The sequence below is a fragment of the Carlito syrichta genome, unplaced genomic scaffold (assembly GCF_000164805.1).
Source record: "Carlito syrichta isolate Samal-C Ts95f unplaced genomic scaffold, Tarsius_syrichta-2.0.1 Scaffold305684, whole genome shotgun sequence".
Lineage (NCBI taxonomy): Eukaryota > Metazoa > Chordata > Mammalia > Primates > Tarsiidae > Carlito > Carlito syrichta.
This window is the reverse complement of record NW_007249780.1, coordinates 639,677-657,528: the sequence shown is the minus strand read 5'-3', so window position 1 is coordinate 657,528 and position 17,852 is coordinate 639,677. Positions and strand designations below refer to the sequence as shown.

Below are 17,852 nucleotides of genomic sequence, written 5' to 3'. Positions count from 1 at the left end.
TTTTTTTTGAGGTGGAGTCTCACTCTGTCACCTAGGCTGGAGTGCAGTAGACACTCACAGCCACCCCAGCGTCAACCTGCTGGGCTCCTGCGATCCTTCTGCCTCAGCCTTCCAGGTAGCCGGAACTACAGGCACATGCTACCACGCCCGACTGATTTTTGATGTATTGTAGAGGCGAGGTCTCGCCAAGTTGCCCGGGCTGGTCTCGAACCCGCGGGCTCAGGCAATTCACTCACCTTGACCTCCCAAAGTGCTGGGAATACAGGCTGAACCACTGAGCCCGGCCAGATATATATACCTTTACATAAACTCTGCCATTTTGTTAAATACTTTCACTTTGAGATTTGAATTAAAAGGGTAACTATCCTTGAAGATAATACTAGGTTAGTTTTAGGTAAATTTGTTTTATAGCAATGAATAGGTCTTCTGTATGGCAAGCTTGTTTCAGCAGAATGTAGTTGGTTGGGAAATAGTAATTAGGAAAATAAAAGAATAAGAATAGTTGCTATATTTAAATACTTTGTCTTGCCTCGGAGTAAGTTATGGTTATATGGTGAGAAACTTTGTTCTCCTTGATAGAGGGTTTTGTTTTGCTTTGTTTTTTGAGGTAGAAAGATATGGTTTAGAAGTTCTTTTATAAAGGGAGCTGATGCACACTTTTGGCAGCTGAGTGCAGTCTGTTTCTGGCGTTACTCTGTAATTGAGAGGCATGTTAATATCCTCATAAAAGACATTTTGCTGCCTTTGTTTAAATGCTCAGCTGTTCTGGTGCCCGTTATTTCCCCCAGGCAGCCAGTGACTGACTGGAGTCAGCAGGTTTTTATAGCGTTAACAGCAGTTTGCTCTTTTATTTTTAATGTGATTCTTAATCCCCTGCCTTTTTTTTTTTTTTTGTAGGTTTCTGCAACTGAGAATAGCCTGGCATTCCGTTCCACCGCTGCTGAAGATGACTCCCGTAAGCATTTGCTCTTAGATCTCAAAAGTGAGGTCCCTGTTTTCTATCCATATTTGGTTCAGGGGTATTCCCATTACTGTCAGTACTGAGAAAATAACATACTAAATCCAAATTTAGCTGATCAAATCTTACACTTAGTTTTGAGGACTAATTCTTTACACATTTCATAGCCTAGGGAGAAGCTAAATTCAATGAAATGTAGTTAACTTAGGACAGACTCAATACTTTGATGCTTCTCTTCTTGAACTTATCCTGCCTTTTGTACCAAACCCTTTCAGGGTTAAAGCTGTATATACTAAGTTTGAAGTTTCTTTTTATTAGAAGTTTGCTCAAGAAGGATTTTATTTGGGCTGGGTGCAGTGGCTCACTCCTATAATCCCAGCACTTTGGGAGGCCAAGGTGAGAGGATTGCCTGAGACCAGGGGTTCGAGACCAGTCCAGACAACTTGGCAAGATGTCATCTGTACAATAATTTTAAAAAATAGCCAGGCATGGTGGTGTGTATCTTTAGTTTCAGCTACTTGGAAGTCTAGGTGGATGGATCGCCTGAGCGCAGCAGGTCGAGGCTGCAGTGGCTGTGAGCATGGCACTGCACTCCAGCCTGGGCAACAGAGTGAGACTCCATCTCAAAAAAAAAAAAAGGATTTCATTCATTTATGAGGATAAAGAATAAGCATCTTAGTACCCTGTTAAATGTATCTTTTCCCTATTCACCAAAATGTGTACCCTAGTCCACCCCCTCTGCCAGGTTCTGGGGATTTTCCTGCTGGTGCTGAATTTTGTTACCTTTCATGCTACTTTGGAGTCGTTTTGAGCTCCCCTTTGCCAAAGACAAAAATATTTTGCTTTTATTTTTCTATGCCCACTTTTGATACTGATTTTCAGTATATCATTTTTAAATATGTATATATGGGTTTCTAGCTTCTCCCCAGGCTAATTAGACACTGAAATTTCCACATCTAAAGTAGGAGTATGAACTAAACAAATCTCTATTAAATCTTAGCTTAAAAATCTCAGAGAAAAACTCTTGCTACTTGAATATAGGAACATTCCTTTCTGTAATCATTTTTCTTGGACTAGAAATGTTTGAGTTTATAAAATGTTTTTTATGAAAAATAAGCCTTCATCTTTTAGTACTTTGTTGACTCAACACTAGATTTTAAGGAATTCCTTTATGGTTCCTTAGTTGCTGTGTAAATGACTTTTCTTCTGAGTTCCACGGGATGAGTATACCGGCAGGAAATTAACTCATGCAGTTGGCACTTACATGACTTTGAAAAACACTTCATGGAGCTCTTTTTCATAATCTTCATCCATGAATATCTGCCATAGGACTGACCAAAAAGACAGTGTCAGGTTATACACATATACATGCACGCTTGTGCGTGCACGCACACACAGACACACACACACACACACACACACACACACACACACACACACACACACACGTTATGGAACCTCTGCCCTGACATTCCACCATTTCTCCAATGTTAGTTGAAGCACCCCAGAAGAAGTTATTAGAAGTGCTAACTACCAAAAAGACATTGTCTATAAACAGCCTTTAAAAATAACAGGCCAGGCTCTGTGGCTCAGCCTGTAATCCCAGCACTTTGGGAGGCCAAGGCGAGTGGATTGCCTGAGCCTGCGGGTTCATGACCCACCCAGGCAACTTGGCGAGACCTCGTCTCTACAATAAATCAAAAATTAAGCCGGGCTCGGTAGCTCAGCCTGTAATCCTACGCCTTTGGGAGGCTGAGGTGAGTGGATTGCCTGAGCCCACGGGTTCGAGACCCGCCTGGGCAACTTGGTGAGACCTCATCTCTACAATAAATCAAAAATTAGCCGGGAGTGGTAGTGCACACCTGTAGTTCCAGCTACTTGGAAGGCTGAGGCGGAAGGATCGCCGGAGCCCAGCAGGACGAGGCTGCGGTGACCGGGAGCGGCCACTGCACTCCAGTCTGGGCGACAGAGTGAGACTCCAACTCAAAAAAAAAACGAAAATTAGCCGGGCATGGTAGCGCGTACCTATAGTTCCGGCTACTTGGAAAGCTAAGGCAGGAGGATCACCTGAGCCCAGCAAGTCGAGACTGCGGTGGCTGGGAGCATGCCACTGCACTCCAGTCTGGACAACAGAGTGAGACTCCAACTCCCCCCCCACCAAAATAACAAATGGTACAGGGAAGAAAGTTCCTTTTACAGGGTGGTTTGGATTCCTGTCTTCATGCTAAGTGTGACCGAGGGTAAGAAAGCTTCCTCACCGAGAACCTGACTTGTAAGAGGACCTGAGAGAACCTAAGGAGCATAACTTTTGGTGCTAGAATATTCTTCAACAGAAGAGCAGTGTTTTCCTGTGTTGAAAGGGCCTGTCGTTCGTGGAACATGCCCAAACTTTGCTTTCCAGGAGAACCTTTACTGACACTTCCCCTGAGATACCGTATAGTGTCTTCCTCTTGTATCTCAAGCAGGTAACATCCAGGTGAAGAGTGAGGTCCAACAGCCTGTCCATCCCAAGCCACTAAGTCCCGATGCCAGAACCTCCAGCCTTTCCGAAAGTTCTCCTCCCAAAGCAGTGAAGGTATGATGGCTAGTTCTGTCTGAGCCTTGAGACATTGGTTTACTGGTAGAGCTTGTTGCATCTTTTATTATTGTTGATTATAACCTATTTTTGCTTTCCTAGGGACAATAATGTCAAATAAGGGCACTCTTAAGCTAATTCCTTACCCTGGAAATCTTGCTGCTGCTTAGATGTTTAGGACAGGAGGGGGAAGCCTCACTAATGACTCCCAGTTTGAAATCTGGAAAACTCATGAAAAGTTTAAGAAAACCTGAAGTGAAATGAAATAATGTGATTTTTTAAAAAAATCCAAGTTCATAAGTCTGTGAGTGGGTGAAAGCCCACAAACTTAGAAATACAAGAAATCTGTCAAACTAAAATCAGCTCATTTGACACAGATTTGCAATGTCAGACTGGGTGCAGTGGCTCATGCTTGTAATCCCAGTGCTTTGGGAGGCTGAAGCGGCAGGATTGCTTGAGCCCAGGAGTTTAAGATCAGCCTGGACAACATAGCAAGACCTTTTCTCTACCAAAAAAAAAAATTAGACAGTTATGGTGGAACACGCCTTTAGTTCCAGCTACTCTGAAGGCTGAGGCAGAAGAATTGCCTGAGCCTAGGAGGCCAAAACTGTGGCGAGCCATTATTGTGCCACTGCATTCCAGCCTGGGACTACAGAGTGAGACCCCACCTCAAAAAAAAAAAAGAAAAGTTAGTGACTTCCTGGTCTAAGGAGTTTTTGCCTATTACCTGTTTGGTTGGTGGCATTCTTAAAGGAATAACATGTCCACTGGGATGGGGATTGGCTAGCCCATTTTCTGTAAAAATCAGCATTCGGGCAACACTTATACTAGATGTAATATTAGATGTTAAGGATTGTACAGAATTTTTGAATGCTAAAAAAGTTTTGCAGGTTTACTCAATCTATGATCTGTTTTTTGTTCCTCAATTTAAAAAAAAATCACCTTTTCCCTTTCTGTGAGCAAACATATATTCCCATAAAAGTAAACAAAAACTGTTTTTAAAATTTTAGAACTAATTTTCAGCTTGTTAACTGACTTGTTTGAATTGAATATCTGCCAATACAGTATTACTTCACCTATTGGTTGTTAATAACCAAACATACCCACACTTCTTTAGTGTCTTTCTCCTCTGGTACTCTCTTAAGTAGCTGGGTTGTGTTTCAATGGTGTTAGCATTTGAGAGAAACTCAATAGGTAGAATTAGTTTTAAGGTGGATTGTGCTGCCCGACCTCTTGCTCTTATCTGCCATGCTTGTATCTCCTAACCGTGTGCAAGATTGGTTTTTTGATGAAAGTTTGAGTGCACAAAAAGAAGAGAAGAGGACATAGGTAAGGCTTTGGAACAAAACGAGGAAAGGGGAGACTTCAGGATGTAATGGATGGATTAAAAAGGGGGGGATATGGAGAAGATAAACACAAACATTTTAAAGGAGGCAGAGATTTATGAGGAGAGTAAGGTTTCTTGAAAAGGAACAAAAGGTGAAGAAATCACAGGAGAGTGCGAATCCAAGAAGAAAGAGTGGGATTGTGGTGATGAAATCTGCATGTGTACTCAGCGTGACTGTTCTGGCCTTGAAGCGCTGCAGTGCTGTGTTCAGCACTTTATTTTTCAGTCTCTGGAGTCCTACAAAATAGCAAATGCCACAGGGCTACTCTTCACCAGCAGCTCTGCCTAGATGTGAGTGCGTGGGTTGCGGTTCTGGATCAAGAATGGCTACTAAGTCTGACTTGGTCATGGGTTTTGTGTGACCAAAGGATCTGAGGAGAAAGTCCCTGGCTAATCTAACTAAAACTGGTCTTGTGATTTCTCAGTGCAGTCTGGCTTCCCTCCCTCAACTGCTTGGCCAGACCTTCTTGTGGTGGGTTGGGATCCCTCCTGATTCAACCCCCGGAGTCTGAGCTATGAGGGATGTGTGAAGGGGCTCATTCACTTAGGTCTTTCTTGGCACCAGAGAGAGGAGACAGAGGTAAAGCCCTCTCTGCACCTGCCTCAGACTCATGCCTGCTTCTTTGGCCCTGTTACACAGCAGTAGAATGCAGACAGCCCTGCCGTCACCCACTCACACCTCAAATTCTGAGCACGTATAGCCACTGGAATAAAATAGCTGCTTCCCTCTGTTTGCCAGGATCTAAAGCTCAAATGGTCACAGTGTACAGAGCCTGATGGGACCCAGTAACATCCCCACTTTTATTTTAGGGCAATTTATTTGCTCTTTCTTACAGTTCCCCTTTATACTCTGCAGACAAACACAGAGATACTTAGTAAATGTTTATGGGAAGACCTGCAAGCATAAATGGTCTTATGACTGTGTAGACTGTGAACAGAAGTTGTTTCCCCACTTTGGGACATTACATATAGCTAAGAATAAACTTGTTCACTCAGAATAGATTTTTGAATCCCACACATCCTGGAAAAAACTGTTCCTTAAGTGCCTGTCATTGAAAAGAGGACATCTAAGGTAGAGATTCAATTCATTTCAGATTTTACCTTAGTAAAGTAAAAATAAACAAACAAAAAAACAAGGCCTGGCGTGGTGGCTCAAGCCTGTAATTCCAGCACTTTGAGAGGCTGAGGTGAGAGAATTGCCTGAGCCCACAGGTTCAAGAACAGCCTGGGCAACTCCACAATAAATCAAAAAATTAGCCGGGCATGGTAGTGCACACCTGTATTTCCAGCTACTTGGAAGGCTGAGGCGGAAGGATCACCAGAGCCCAGCAGGTTAATACTGGAGTGGCCGTGGGCGTGCCACTGCACTCTAGGCTGGGTGACGGAGTGAGACTCCAACTCAAAAACTGGGCACAGAGCTCAGTTGATGAGACTTGGTGCTAATGAAGTTGAACTTGCACATTCATTCCCAAAAGGAGTGTGGTTCTGAGAGCTCAGCTCAGAGGACCCTGGAGAAGGATCAGGCCCTTTCCACTTCAAAAAACTGAGAGGTTTTTAATTGTCAACTATACCTCAATAAAGTTGGGGAAAAGGAGAAAAAAAGAGATTTAGCGATCACTTAAGCTTTATGTCCTCATTTTAAATAAGTCATCCCTTAAAGGTACCCAGAGGGAGAGGATGGAGAGGAGGAGGCAAGGAGGTATGACTGGCCCTAGGGAGCACCCACCTGCCTCACTGTGTCGGGTAGCCCAGGCTGGACTTCCTCGAGTGGTGCTGTTGGTAGACGTAGGGAGAAACGTGGCAGTCTGTGTGTGAGGACATGCATTGCAGTGTCCTTGTGGATGGGGTAGAAGGTTTTATGCTGGGTTGCAAAGCTGTCAGAATTATGCCAGAAGGGCACCTAGAATCTTTTCTCACTCACTACTGCTTTCCCAGAGCACTAACCTGCCCTTTCCATGTAGTCTACTTAAAAGACGAGTAGTCCTTGAAATGCTTTCACTGAGAGTTTCACAGAAAGCCAGGGGAAGGGGGAAGGCTGCACAGAGCTGGCCCAGCCCTTTACTCTGCGGTGAAGAATTTCAGTTTCGTTACCTAGACGTTTTGCACAAATTAGAAGGAGGGAATGAAAGGCATGTTGTGGTATTCTGAGGAATGGTGCCTTGACATCAGTAAAGAATTTTCTTCTGCTTTCACTGTGTCTGAAGGCTAATTAGTATAATTGCCTGTTGCCAGCTGCTCCCCCCAACACCTCACCCCCAACTGGGGCCTTTATTAGACTAAAAAATATATGTAAAAAAACAAGAGAGTGAAAGAATGTAGATGAGCTGCGCAAATTTATTGGAAAAATAGCTTTAACTAGATGCTTATCAACGGGGGTCTGTAATATCCCTCCTATGGGAAAGACCGTGTCTATGAACATCAATTATTAATATATTGCAGCATTCATTTCAGAATATCCTGAAGATATTATCAACACATTTTAATTTGGAACAAAGTGAAGACTGTAGCTTGTTCAAAGTGCTATAGTGAGATTATCTTCATTTGGGTTAGCATCTGCTCTCTTCCCCAAAGAGTTTCCTTTAGTTATGGAAATTTAACATTCCAGGACAATTTAGAAGATGCTCTGTTGGCTTGTGAGCAGGTATACGTCAACCTATCCTCCAGAGGCTCAGAGCCGGAAGAAAGAGGCTGCCAAATACAGTTTCTCAGAAAGAAACATTTAGTAGGGATTTTACAAACAGTAGCAATGTCTGGGCAGCCATGAGACAGTGGATCCCTGCACCTGCCCTCCAGAAAATATCCTTATATAATAGCAAGCTTTTTTTGGCAAAACATATGCAGCTGGTCGAGTCCTTCTCAGACTTTCTTGTGAAAATTGTGACCACTGGGGGACTTAGGTAAGCATCTTTATGAGGTCTTATCTAGGCTACTTAGTTAAATATCAATGGAGGCGCAGGGGTGACTCACACTGGTAATCCCAGCATTTTGGGAGACTGAGGTGAAAGTATTGCTTGAGCCCAGGAGGTCACGACCAGCCTGGGCGACACAGTGAGACCTTGTCTCCACACAAAAAATTAGCCAGGCGTGGTGGTACACATTAGCTGGGCATGGTGGCCTGTGCCTATAGTCCCAGCTACTTGGGAGGCTGAGGCTCAAGGCTGTGATGTGCCGTGATTGTACCACTGCACTCCAGTCTGGGTGACAGAGTGAGACCTTGACTCAATAAAATAAAAGTAAAATTTAAATGTAAAAAGAACCATCAGCAGCATGGGGCTTTCACTTCAAGGTAGCATCACTCTTGTCATGGCAGGCAGTTTTCCTACAGAGTTTTCATTCTAATTCTGTTACTGGCTGTGTGAAATTTGATAGGGCACCTGACATCCTGGTGCCTAACTTTCTACATGGTTGGGGCAAATTGATGGGGAAAGAGGAACGAAAAAAACTCACATGACTGAAAAAATACATTGAAAGGATAAAAAATGTTTAACATTCTCATATCGGCAGTGTTTTGAATGTGGCTGTGCCAAGTCTGAGCATGTCATGAAGGCATGGGCAGGACGTATGCCAGGCCTGCGATAATGGTAGAGATTTTTGGGCACTGACTATGCTTCCTGTTGTCTGAATAGGCACGGGGGCAATTACAGAAAAGTGGCTGAGAGCCCAGGACAGGGAAAAGAAAGGGAGGGCGCAGCCGCAGCCGCCGCGACTTGGCACGTTACCACATTGGGATCCTCTTGTCTTTATGAAACTATGAGGGCCCTTGGGCAGCTGCTGCAGTGTAAAACCTTAAACAATATCGGAAAGGGTTTATGTGAGAAATGAATGGGAATGATGATAGGGAAATCTGCTCGGTCTGGCTAGTTGGAAGCTTGTGGTTCGTCGGTTGTTCGAGCCACCGGTCTGTTAATTTATGTTAAGGAGGAGGAAAGACTTTTCACTTGTGTGGGTGAAGGCTGCATTCAAGAGCGAGCCATTGTGGGTCAGGTGTGGGAGGTAGTAAGACACTAAAGAATTGTTAACGAGACACTCCTTGTGTGGGTGAAGGCTCATAAAAGCTCTCCCTCCTGAGCTGGGATATGTTCCAGCCTCAGGTAGATATGAGTGAGGCTGATTTTGCCAAGATTAGCAGTTACTTGAAAAGGAAAGAAAATGTGGTCTTATTCCTGGCTCTGAGTCTCTGAGTTTCAGCTCAGCTGCAGTAGAGCGCTTCAGGGCACACCAAATGCTGTGTATTTATTGAAGGTTCCTGTTTGTCTCTTCCAGCTTCTGCTTCCTGCTCCCGGTACCTAATTTCTGCTCCTGCCTTCCACTTTCCTCCTAATGTGAGCTCAACTCTCAGCTTTCTCTCAGGTTCTCCTTTCCTTCCGTTCACGGGGCTGCGCCCTTCCCCTACAGTGTGTTCTTCCCTCCGTGTGTTTGTAAAGGAGGCGTGTTCTGTATCCCTCCGTTCCCTTTTAGCAGAATAGTATCCTCTTATACCATGTGACGTTTCTGTCTCCTCCTGTGTCTTTACTGACCAGAATGAGTACTTATTCTCCTAAATCTATGTCAAGTGTTAAAAACACAGAATCCGAGACCAGAAGCAGTGGCACGTGCCTGTTGTCCCAGCACTTTGGGAGGCTGTGGTGGGAGGATCGCTTGAGCCCAGGAGTTCGAGACCAGCCTGGGCAACATAGTGAGACCCATATCTACCCCCTCCCCCCTCAAAAAAATATAGAATCTCCTCTCTGCAACTGAAGAACATTTTCAATCTGGTAAATAAATTCATGCTATTACTATTACATTATGTGAATTGCGATTTGTACAGGCTCTCTCTAATGACTTTGATTATACTAGTACACTCAAATTTTAATGTGTCTCCTGCCTGCTAGACAAAGATCTAGTTTTGGTTTTTTTAGAGAAAACCTAATTAAAACTATGCAAAGACATCTCCATTGAAGTCCTCTCTTGCTTGCAGTGTCCATATAAGAAAAAAAGAATTTTGAGTTTCAAATACTATAGTGACTTCATTGCTTGCAACAGCATTCAATATAATAACATTTGGTCACATTTAAATACCTCCCTTATGCTTGGTAAATTAGGTTGTAGTCTGTGGTCTTTTGATTCTTTAATTTTTTTTTTTATTTTTGGTACTCTACCTATAGAATGAAGGGAGTGCTAATAACTAGTCATTTTCAGTCCGTTTTGCTCCTTCCATCTTAAATATGTTGGGTGCTGTTTGGGAGTTTACCACCAATTTTCTTAAACCCCTTTTAATATAATTTCCCCTTTATTTCCATTTAATGCTCATTCTCTGCTCTCATTTCCTGCCCAAATCTACTTGGAAAACGATGCCTATTTTTTGCTTTACTGCCTAGTGAATCATGTGGCAAGTGAGCCAGCAGCCTGAATTTTTTATGGGCCTGTTTTTGTGGGGTTTTTTTTTTTTTTTTTAATCAAAATTCTATCTTGCTCATAACCTGGTTCGTTTTAGGCTTTGCCATTCAGGTCCTGGACCTTGGAATTAATTTGCATTATTTACCATCATGTGTTTTCTGGCGAGAGTCCAAGCTGGTCTTGGCAGCAGAGGGGGCCTCCTCGTTGCCGATGAGAGCTTCCCGGCCTCCTGAGTTGCTTCCTGCATCTGCTGGTTGAGGTGTTTGTGTTGAGGCAAGTTAAGGTTACTCACACACACCTAGGGACCTCTTACCCCCACCCCTCCTCCTTAGTTGCCAAGTGACAATTTCTTAGCATGCAAAAGCGTGTAATGTTTTTGGAATTCTGACTTTTACCAGTGCTAGAATACCAGCTGTTTTCTATTCTTTGGGATTTAGTATACCAGGTGGAACCAGTGTACCCACTTTGATTCCACCCTTTACAAACAGGTTACGAATTCCCAGTCATTAATGTATTAGCTAATGCATTCCGCATTGCATGTGTCTTATTCTCCATTGGCTTTTACAAATATTATAAAACCTTATTATATTATATTATATTATAAAACAAATATTATAAAGCTTTATTGGGCTATGCTTCCTTCTGGTGTGCTAATAGTTTGTGTCTCTTATAAATCATTCCATTTGTCAGTTTTGACTTGTTTAAAAATATTATGCCCTGTTGATTGAGCAAGTCAAGATGGTAAGCAGAAGGGAATAAATGATGCTCTACGTAAATGTCTTTTCCTAATTCCCAAAGCCAAATGCTCCTCCTCTCCTTGAAATGTACCCCCTTCAGAATCTGTTCTCAGACTAGTCTGTCCTGCTTTTACTTGGCACTTAAGTCAGACTTCGCTCTTCTGTGTGTGATGCCATTTTCTCCTAATCCTTGCCCCCTCTCCACCTCCTGCCATCCTGTGCTCCTAACATTTTTTGTGCATAGTGGCTTATCGAAGCCTTCCTGTGCAATCCAGCCCTCGCTCTACCTGTCCTCAGTGGCTGCTACATTTAGGGCAGCAGGACAGTTTGGGAAAGGAATTCAGAAGAGCTTCTTGGCTTTAAAGAGTCAACCAGTAGATTTAATGCAGGTTTAGCATTCCTTTGAGAATTGACTGACCAGCTCAGGGGGCCCTTAGATAGAGTCAATACTAGGGACCCATCAGCAGAATCCTAACTCATTACTGCCTGTACTAAAGTTGCCTTTTTCACTTTCCTAGAAGTTTCAGGCACCTGCAAGAGAGACCTGCGTGGAATGTCAGAAGACAGTCTACCCGATGGAGCGGCTCTTGGCCAACCAGCAGGTGTTTCACATCAGCTGCTTCCGTTGCTCCTATTGCAACAACAAGCTTAGGTAAGCCAGACCAAACAAGCTGTCTCTGTATAGTTGGAGCTCTGGTCGGAGTCTTGGGCTTTTAGAGCTATGAGACTAAGACCTATTATGCTAATGACATTCTGTGAGGGCTCTTGAATAAAGTACAAAGCACCATTTAGTGACAGGTCTTTCATATCAAATAATAATGGTTTTTGAGACTTCTTGGTCCATCGCTATGTTAATTTTCATGATAGGACTGAAGCTTAAATAATATGGGTTGCAGGTAAAATCCTCTGTGACCTAATTTAGTAGAATGTTTTCCCTTGGTATCATGGAATCATAAAGTTAAGACATCTTAACCAGGTTCGGTGGCTCAGCCTGTAATCCCAGTACTTTGGGAGGCCGAGGTGAGTGGATTGCCTGAGCCCACAGGTTCGAGACCAGCCCAGGCAACTTGGCACGACCTCATCTCTACAATAAAATTTTTTAAAAAATAGTCAGGCATGGCAGCAGGCGTCTGTAGCTCCGGCTAGTCGAAAGGCTGAGGCAGAAGGATCTCTGGAGCCCAGAAGGGTGACGCTGGGGTGGCCTTGAGCATGTGTGCCACTGCACCCCAGCCTGGGCAAAGGAGTGAGACTCCAACTCAAAAAAAAAAAAAAAAAAAGAAAAAGAAATCTTGAGAGGTTACTTGCCTAAGCCCTTGCATCAAAGTGTCCTAAGTACTGTATAAATGATAATAATAGCTCCTGAAGAGCATGTCTTTTTCTTTGTTGCCTCATTATTTTTGAGAAAATAATTATTATATGTCATTTCTTCCAAGTAACTGGAAATATAAATATAACAAATTGGGGCTGTCTGCAGTGGCTCAGGCCTATAATCCCAGCACTTTGGGAGGCCAAGGCAGGTGGATTGTCTGAATCCAGGAGTTCAAGACCAGCCTGGGCAACAGAGCTATACCTTGTCTCTACAAAAAAAAAAAAAAAAAAATTAACCAGGCATGGTAACGTGTGCCTGTAGTCCCAGCTACTAGGGAGACTGAGGTGGAAGGATCGCCTGAGCCCAAGAGGTCGATGCTGGGGTGACCGTGAACGTGAGCGTGCTATTGCACTCCAGCCTGGGCAACAGAGTGAGATTCAAACTCAAAAAAAAAAAAACGTCCTGGAATCTGTGATACGTCTTGGATAGATATCTCACTACACCTACCTAGTTCTAGTGCCAGATGGCTCTAGCTAGACAGCTTCCCCTTTTATTGAATCAAAATGTACCTCTGTAACATCACTCATTAGTTCTTTTTCTGCCCACTCTGTTAACTTTTTCTCCTAACTACATCATTTCTTTTGTAGCAATACTGTCATTTCCCCCTTTAAAATTTGTCACCCTGCAACAAGGCATGGTGGCTCACACCTGTAATCCCTGCTACTCCGGCTGAGGCGGAAAGATCGCTCCTGGGAGGTTGGAGCTGCAATGAACTATGATCACGCCACTGCACTCCAGCATTAGCGAGAGAGCAAGACCCCATCTCTTTAAAAAATTAAAATAAATAAAAATAAAATGTGTCACCCTGCAAGAGACGCCATATCTCCTAAAGGCTTGTCCAGCACTGACATTAGGGAAGACCTACCTCCTTGCTACTCCTCACCATTCTCCTGTTAGCCATAGCTTCTATAGCTTACTTTATTTTTTTTTTTGAGTTGGAGTCTCTGTCACCCAGACTGGAGTACAGTGGCCACTCTCAGCCACTGCAGCCTCGATCTGCTGGGTTCCGGCGATCCTTCTGCCTCAGCCTTCCAAGTAGCTGGAACTACAGGCACGTGCCCCCACGCCTGGCTAATTTTTTGATTTATTGTAGAGATGAGGTTTCACCAAGTAGCCCAGGAGGGTCTCGAACCCGCAGGCTCCCAAAACACAAATTACAGGCTGAGCCACCAAGCCCGGTTTTTTTATTTTTTGAGTTGGAATCTCACTCTGTTGCCCAGGCTGGAGTGCAGTGGCATGCTTACGGCCACCCCAGCGTCAACCTACTGGCCTCTGGCGATCCTTCCGCCTCAGCCTTCCAAGTAGCCAGAACTACAGGCACGCGCTACCATGCCCGGCTAATTTTTGATTTATTGTAGAGACAAGGTCTTACCACGTTCCCCAGGTGGGTCTCGAACCTGTGGGCTCAGGCAATTCACTTGTCTCTGCCTCCCAAAGTGCTGGGATTATAGGCTGAACCACCGAGCCTGGCTCTTAGCTTACCTTTATTCAGTCAGTAGTAGCTATTGAGTGTTAACCATTTGCAGAGCGTTATACCCATTCTCCTGTAGAGGTATGCTTTTAAATTATAACACAAATGGGCAATTTGGAGGAAGAGATTCAGCTTTTTACAAAGGAATCTCATTATAAGTAGTTATAAGTACTGAGGAAATGCATAAGTGATCAGAGCTAGGTAGGACTACTGAGGGAAGTCTTCCTGGAAAAAGTAATTTGTTAACAGTTTTGACAGAGAAATGACAACCATAAATAGTGAGATTTAGAAAATAGAGTAAGTATAGAGTTACTTAGAGCACAGAGCTTGAGGATGGCCACCTGGAAACACCAACTCTGGATGAACAGGGTGAGCACTGGAAAGTGGAGAAGTTAAGCTTTCACTTAAATAGAAATATTAGCAGCATTTTCCACACAAGACCAGTGCCTGTGCCACAGTGACTTGATTGGTTACAGAGAGCCACATCCCAAGGAAGATTGCTTTGTTACTCTGTGAGGAGGGGTAGTGATCTGTGGGGGTTTTATCTCTGGTGGCTTTTGGTCTTTATTATTTAGACGAAAAAAAAGAAATTGCAACTGCATGCCGAGTGATGCTGGTTGTTTAGCCACATTTCTTCTCAGGGCTTGGTATAATTTAAGAAATTAAATTATGAGAACTTCAGTATGAGTTCGTTTAAGTTGGATCTATTTATTTATTTACTTACTTATAATCAGATTCCCACTCTGTTGCCCAGGCTGGAGTGCAGTGGCACACTCCGGCCACTGCAGCCTCAACCTGATGGGCTAAGGCAATCTTTCCACCTCAGCCTTCCAAGTAACTAGAACTACAGATGCATGCCACCATGCCCTGCTGATTTTTTATATTTGTTGTACAGATGAGGTCTCACCAAGTTGCGCGGGCTGGTCTCGAGCCCCTGAGCTCAAGCCATCCACTTGCTTCAGCCTCCCAAAGTGCTGGGATTACAGGCATGAGCCACCGTGCCAGCCTATTTATTTTCACATAAGAGTGAAGTCATTTGAAAATGGGGAGCACATAGCTAGGTATATCCTTACGCTGAGGTGAAAGGATTGCCTGAGCCCAGCAGGTCGAGTCTGCGGTGGCCATGATCGTGCCACTGCACTCCAGCCTGGGCAGCAGAGTGAGACTCCAACTTAAAAAAAAAGAAAGAAAATGGGGACCACATTCCAAGAATGACTTGTGAAGTTTCAGTCTTGGAAGTGAGCGTGTTTGGTGTAAGGATAAGGAAACCAGTGAGCTTAAAAGGAGGCAGTCAATCCCGGGTCACTGATGTGCTTAAGATCTTTTTCTCACGGAACATCTTCTGAGAACGCTGGAACTGCCAGACTTTAGCCTGCTGGTATGAATGACAGTATGAAGATTTGCTAATTGTATATGCTTTTTCTTTTAATGACAGCTTAGGCACATATGCATCTTTACATGGGAGAATCTACTGTAAGCCTCACTTCAATCAGCTCTTCAAATCCAAAGGCAACTATGATGAAGGCTTTGGGCACAAACCGCACAAGGATCTGTGGGCGAGCAAAAATGAAAATGAAGAGACTCTGGAGAAACCAGCCCCGCTTCCAAATGCAAGAGAGACCCCTCAGAGCCCAGGAGTAGAAGATGCCCCCATTGCTAAGGTGGGCGTGCTGGCTGCAAGCATGGAAGCCAAGGCCTCCTCTCTGCGGGAGAAGGAAGACAAGCCGGCAGAAACCAAGAAGCTGAGGATCGCCTGGCCACCCCCAACCGAACTTGGCAGTTCTGGAAGTGCCTTGGAAGAAGGGATCAAAGTGTCTAAGCCCAAATGGCCCCCTGAGGATGAAATCAGCAAGCCTGAAGCACCTGAGGATGTGGATCTGGATCTGAAGAAGCTGAGACGGTCCTCTTCGCTGAAAGAAAGAAGCCGCCCATTCACGGTAGCAGCTTCATTTCAAACCACTTCTGTCAAGAGCCCCAAAGCTCTGTCCCCACCTATCAGGAAGGGCTGGAGCATGTCAGAGCAGAGTGAGGAGTTTACAGGAGGAACAGTAGTAGAGAGGAAACAAGTGGAAAATGCCAAGGCTTCCAAGAGGAATGGGAGCGTGGGCAAAACAACCTGGCAACACAAGGAATCTGGGGGTGGAGAGGCAGGGAGAAGTAAGGAGCCTCATGGCTTTGAGATAGGGGATGAGAATCTTGTAGAAAATGGCGCAAACTTAGATGAAGATGACAGCAGCTTCCTCAGACAGCAGTCTCCACTACAACCCAAGTCTCCAAATTGGCCCGGTGTTGTAGACAACACCTCTACTAGAGAATTCACTCCTCAGATATCCCAGGATGTGGGATTCTGGGATGGAGAAGCGGTCCAAGAGCTCTCTGTGGAAGAGCAGATAAAGAGAAATCGGTACTATGACGAGGATGAGAATGAAGAATGACACGTTGCAGCGGTGCTGGGCCTTAAGTTCATGTTAGTGTTAGTGAGCCACTTGCCCTTTGTCCAAGCGTCACGTACAGAAACAGCTATTGTAGCGTAAAATGTAATTTATGTGGAAGTAACTTTGGAAAAGAGTTTCTGCTTCAAAAACAAACCTTACTGCAGCTTAAGTGAACCAATTCTAAGTATTAGGGATAATAGTACTTAAATCTTCCATTTTAGAGTGATGATATGTATAAGTGCTTTAAGGTCTTATAAAGTGGGGAAATACTCCAACTGATCTAGTCCAGTTCCACTGCATTCTGGAAAGGCAACATTAAAGTAGGTAGATGATTAGTAAGACATTGTAACACTATAAATACTATTGTGGAATTAAAGAATTTACAGAAGGGATTTAGAGGCTTCAACATTATGATGGAATGCACTTTAGTATAAAGGGCACAGTTTGTGTATTTTAAATGAATACCAATGTAATTTTTTAGTATTCATCTGTTAAGAGATCAAATGTTTTAGTCTTTTAAAAATTTTGTAGGTTAATTTTCTTACTTTGATATATATGGGGGGATTTACTGCTTTGCTTCCTGCTCTCCATGCTGGACTGAATCATTGAGGTATAACACAGCCATCTTTTCAGAGCACTTTTTGAGGCAGTTGAAGAACCAACCCACATGCTTTGGTGCTTGGAGAGATCCTGTCTCCCAAATAAGCTATGGTATTGCCAATGAGTTTGACTAAACCTCAAGTGATTGCTTTCTTTCCTGGTGGTATCTGTGCTTCTCATAAGTTACTGAAAGCTGCAGTATTTTTGGAAGACCTTTGGGATGTGAGAGCAAAGTGAGGAGTTTAAAGGAGGAATAACAGAGAGAACCGCCTTACACCCCTTGAGTCCTGACCTCTGAACCCTGGTATTCCACTTTGGATGTACCCTTTCTGAGATACTAATTTTTAAGTACTTATTAGCTCTGAAATACATTGATGTTTATGGCACACGGTATTCCCAGGGTGAAATTAAACCAACTGTAGGCCTTTTTCTGGGGAGGGTTTTCTACTATTAGGGCTTTGGAACACATCTGTTGTACATAATTGATATTCCAAATCCAAATTGTATGTATGGGAGGGAGAGGTGTTTCAAGCTATAGCTTTTCTTTGTACTGCATTTATAGAGATTTAGCTCTAATATTTTTTAGAGTTGTAAAATATTCTGCTTTCTTACAGTCTTGCTTAGTTTGGAACATTTTTATTCAATAAAGCTTTTGATTAAAATTTGAACCTTTCGGTGCTCCTTTCCATTATTTCTTTACATTGTTACAGTCTCTCAGGATCTACTTCTACTTTAGCAGCTTGGGAGGAAAAGACAAATAGGGATACTGTACTGTGTTTTAGGTGGAGAGAAGTGCTATCAATACATCTCACCAGTAGGTGGTGTTGTTGGGCTGATCTTGGGCTCTTATTCTCCATGAAGAAAGACAATTTTTTCTAGAAAATTGCAAACAGCTTGGCAAGAGAATTAATGGGTGCATTCAAAATGAGCTGTTTGTTTCATTA

The 17,852-nt window shown here is 43.5% G+C and overlaps 1 protein-coding gene across 2 annotated transcripts in view; it reads left to right on the top strand.

Annotated features, from left to right (window-relative positions):
- Window positions 1–17,576, top strand: part of LIMA1 (LIM domain and actin binding 1) — a 113,614-nt gene extending 96,038 nt beyond the window's left edge. The window contains exons 8-11 of one of the 2 annotated variants that reach the window (XM_008062278.1): window positions 898–955; window positions 3,424–3,533; window positions 11,552–11,685; window positions 15,309–17,576. In XM_008062278.1, coding sequence (XP_008060469.1) covers window positions 898–955; window positions 3,424–3,533; window positions 11,552–11,685; window positions 15,309–16,308 — 1,302 coding nt within the window. In that variant the 3' untranslated portion in view covers window positions 16,309–17,576. Of the gene's footprint in view, window positions 1–897; window positions 956–3,420; window positions 3,534–11,551; window positions 11,686–15,308 lie in introns of both variants that reach the window. The other variant, XM_008062277.1, reaches the window with a different exon arrangement.
- Window positions 17,577–17,852: the final 276 nt, after the last annotated feature.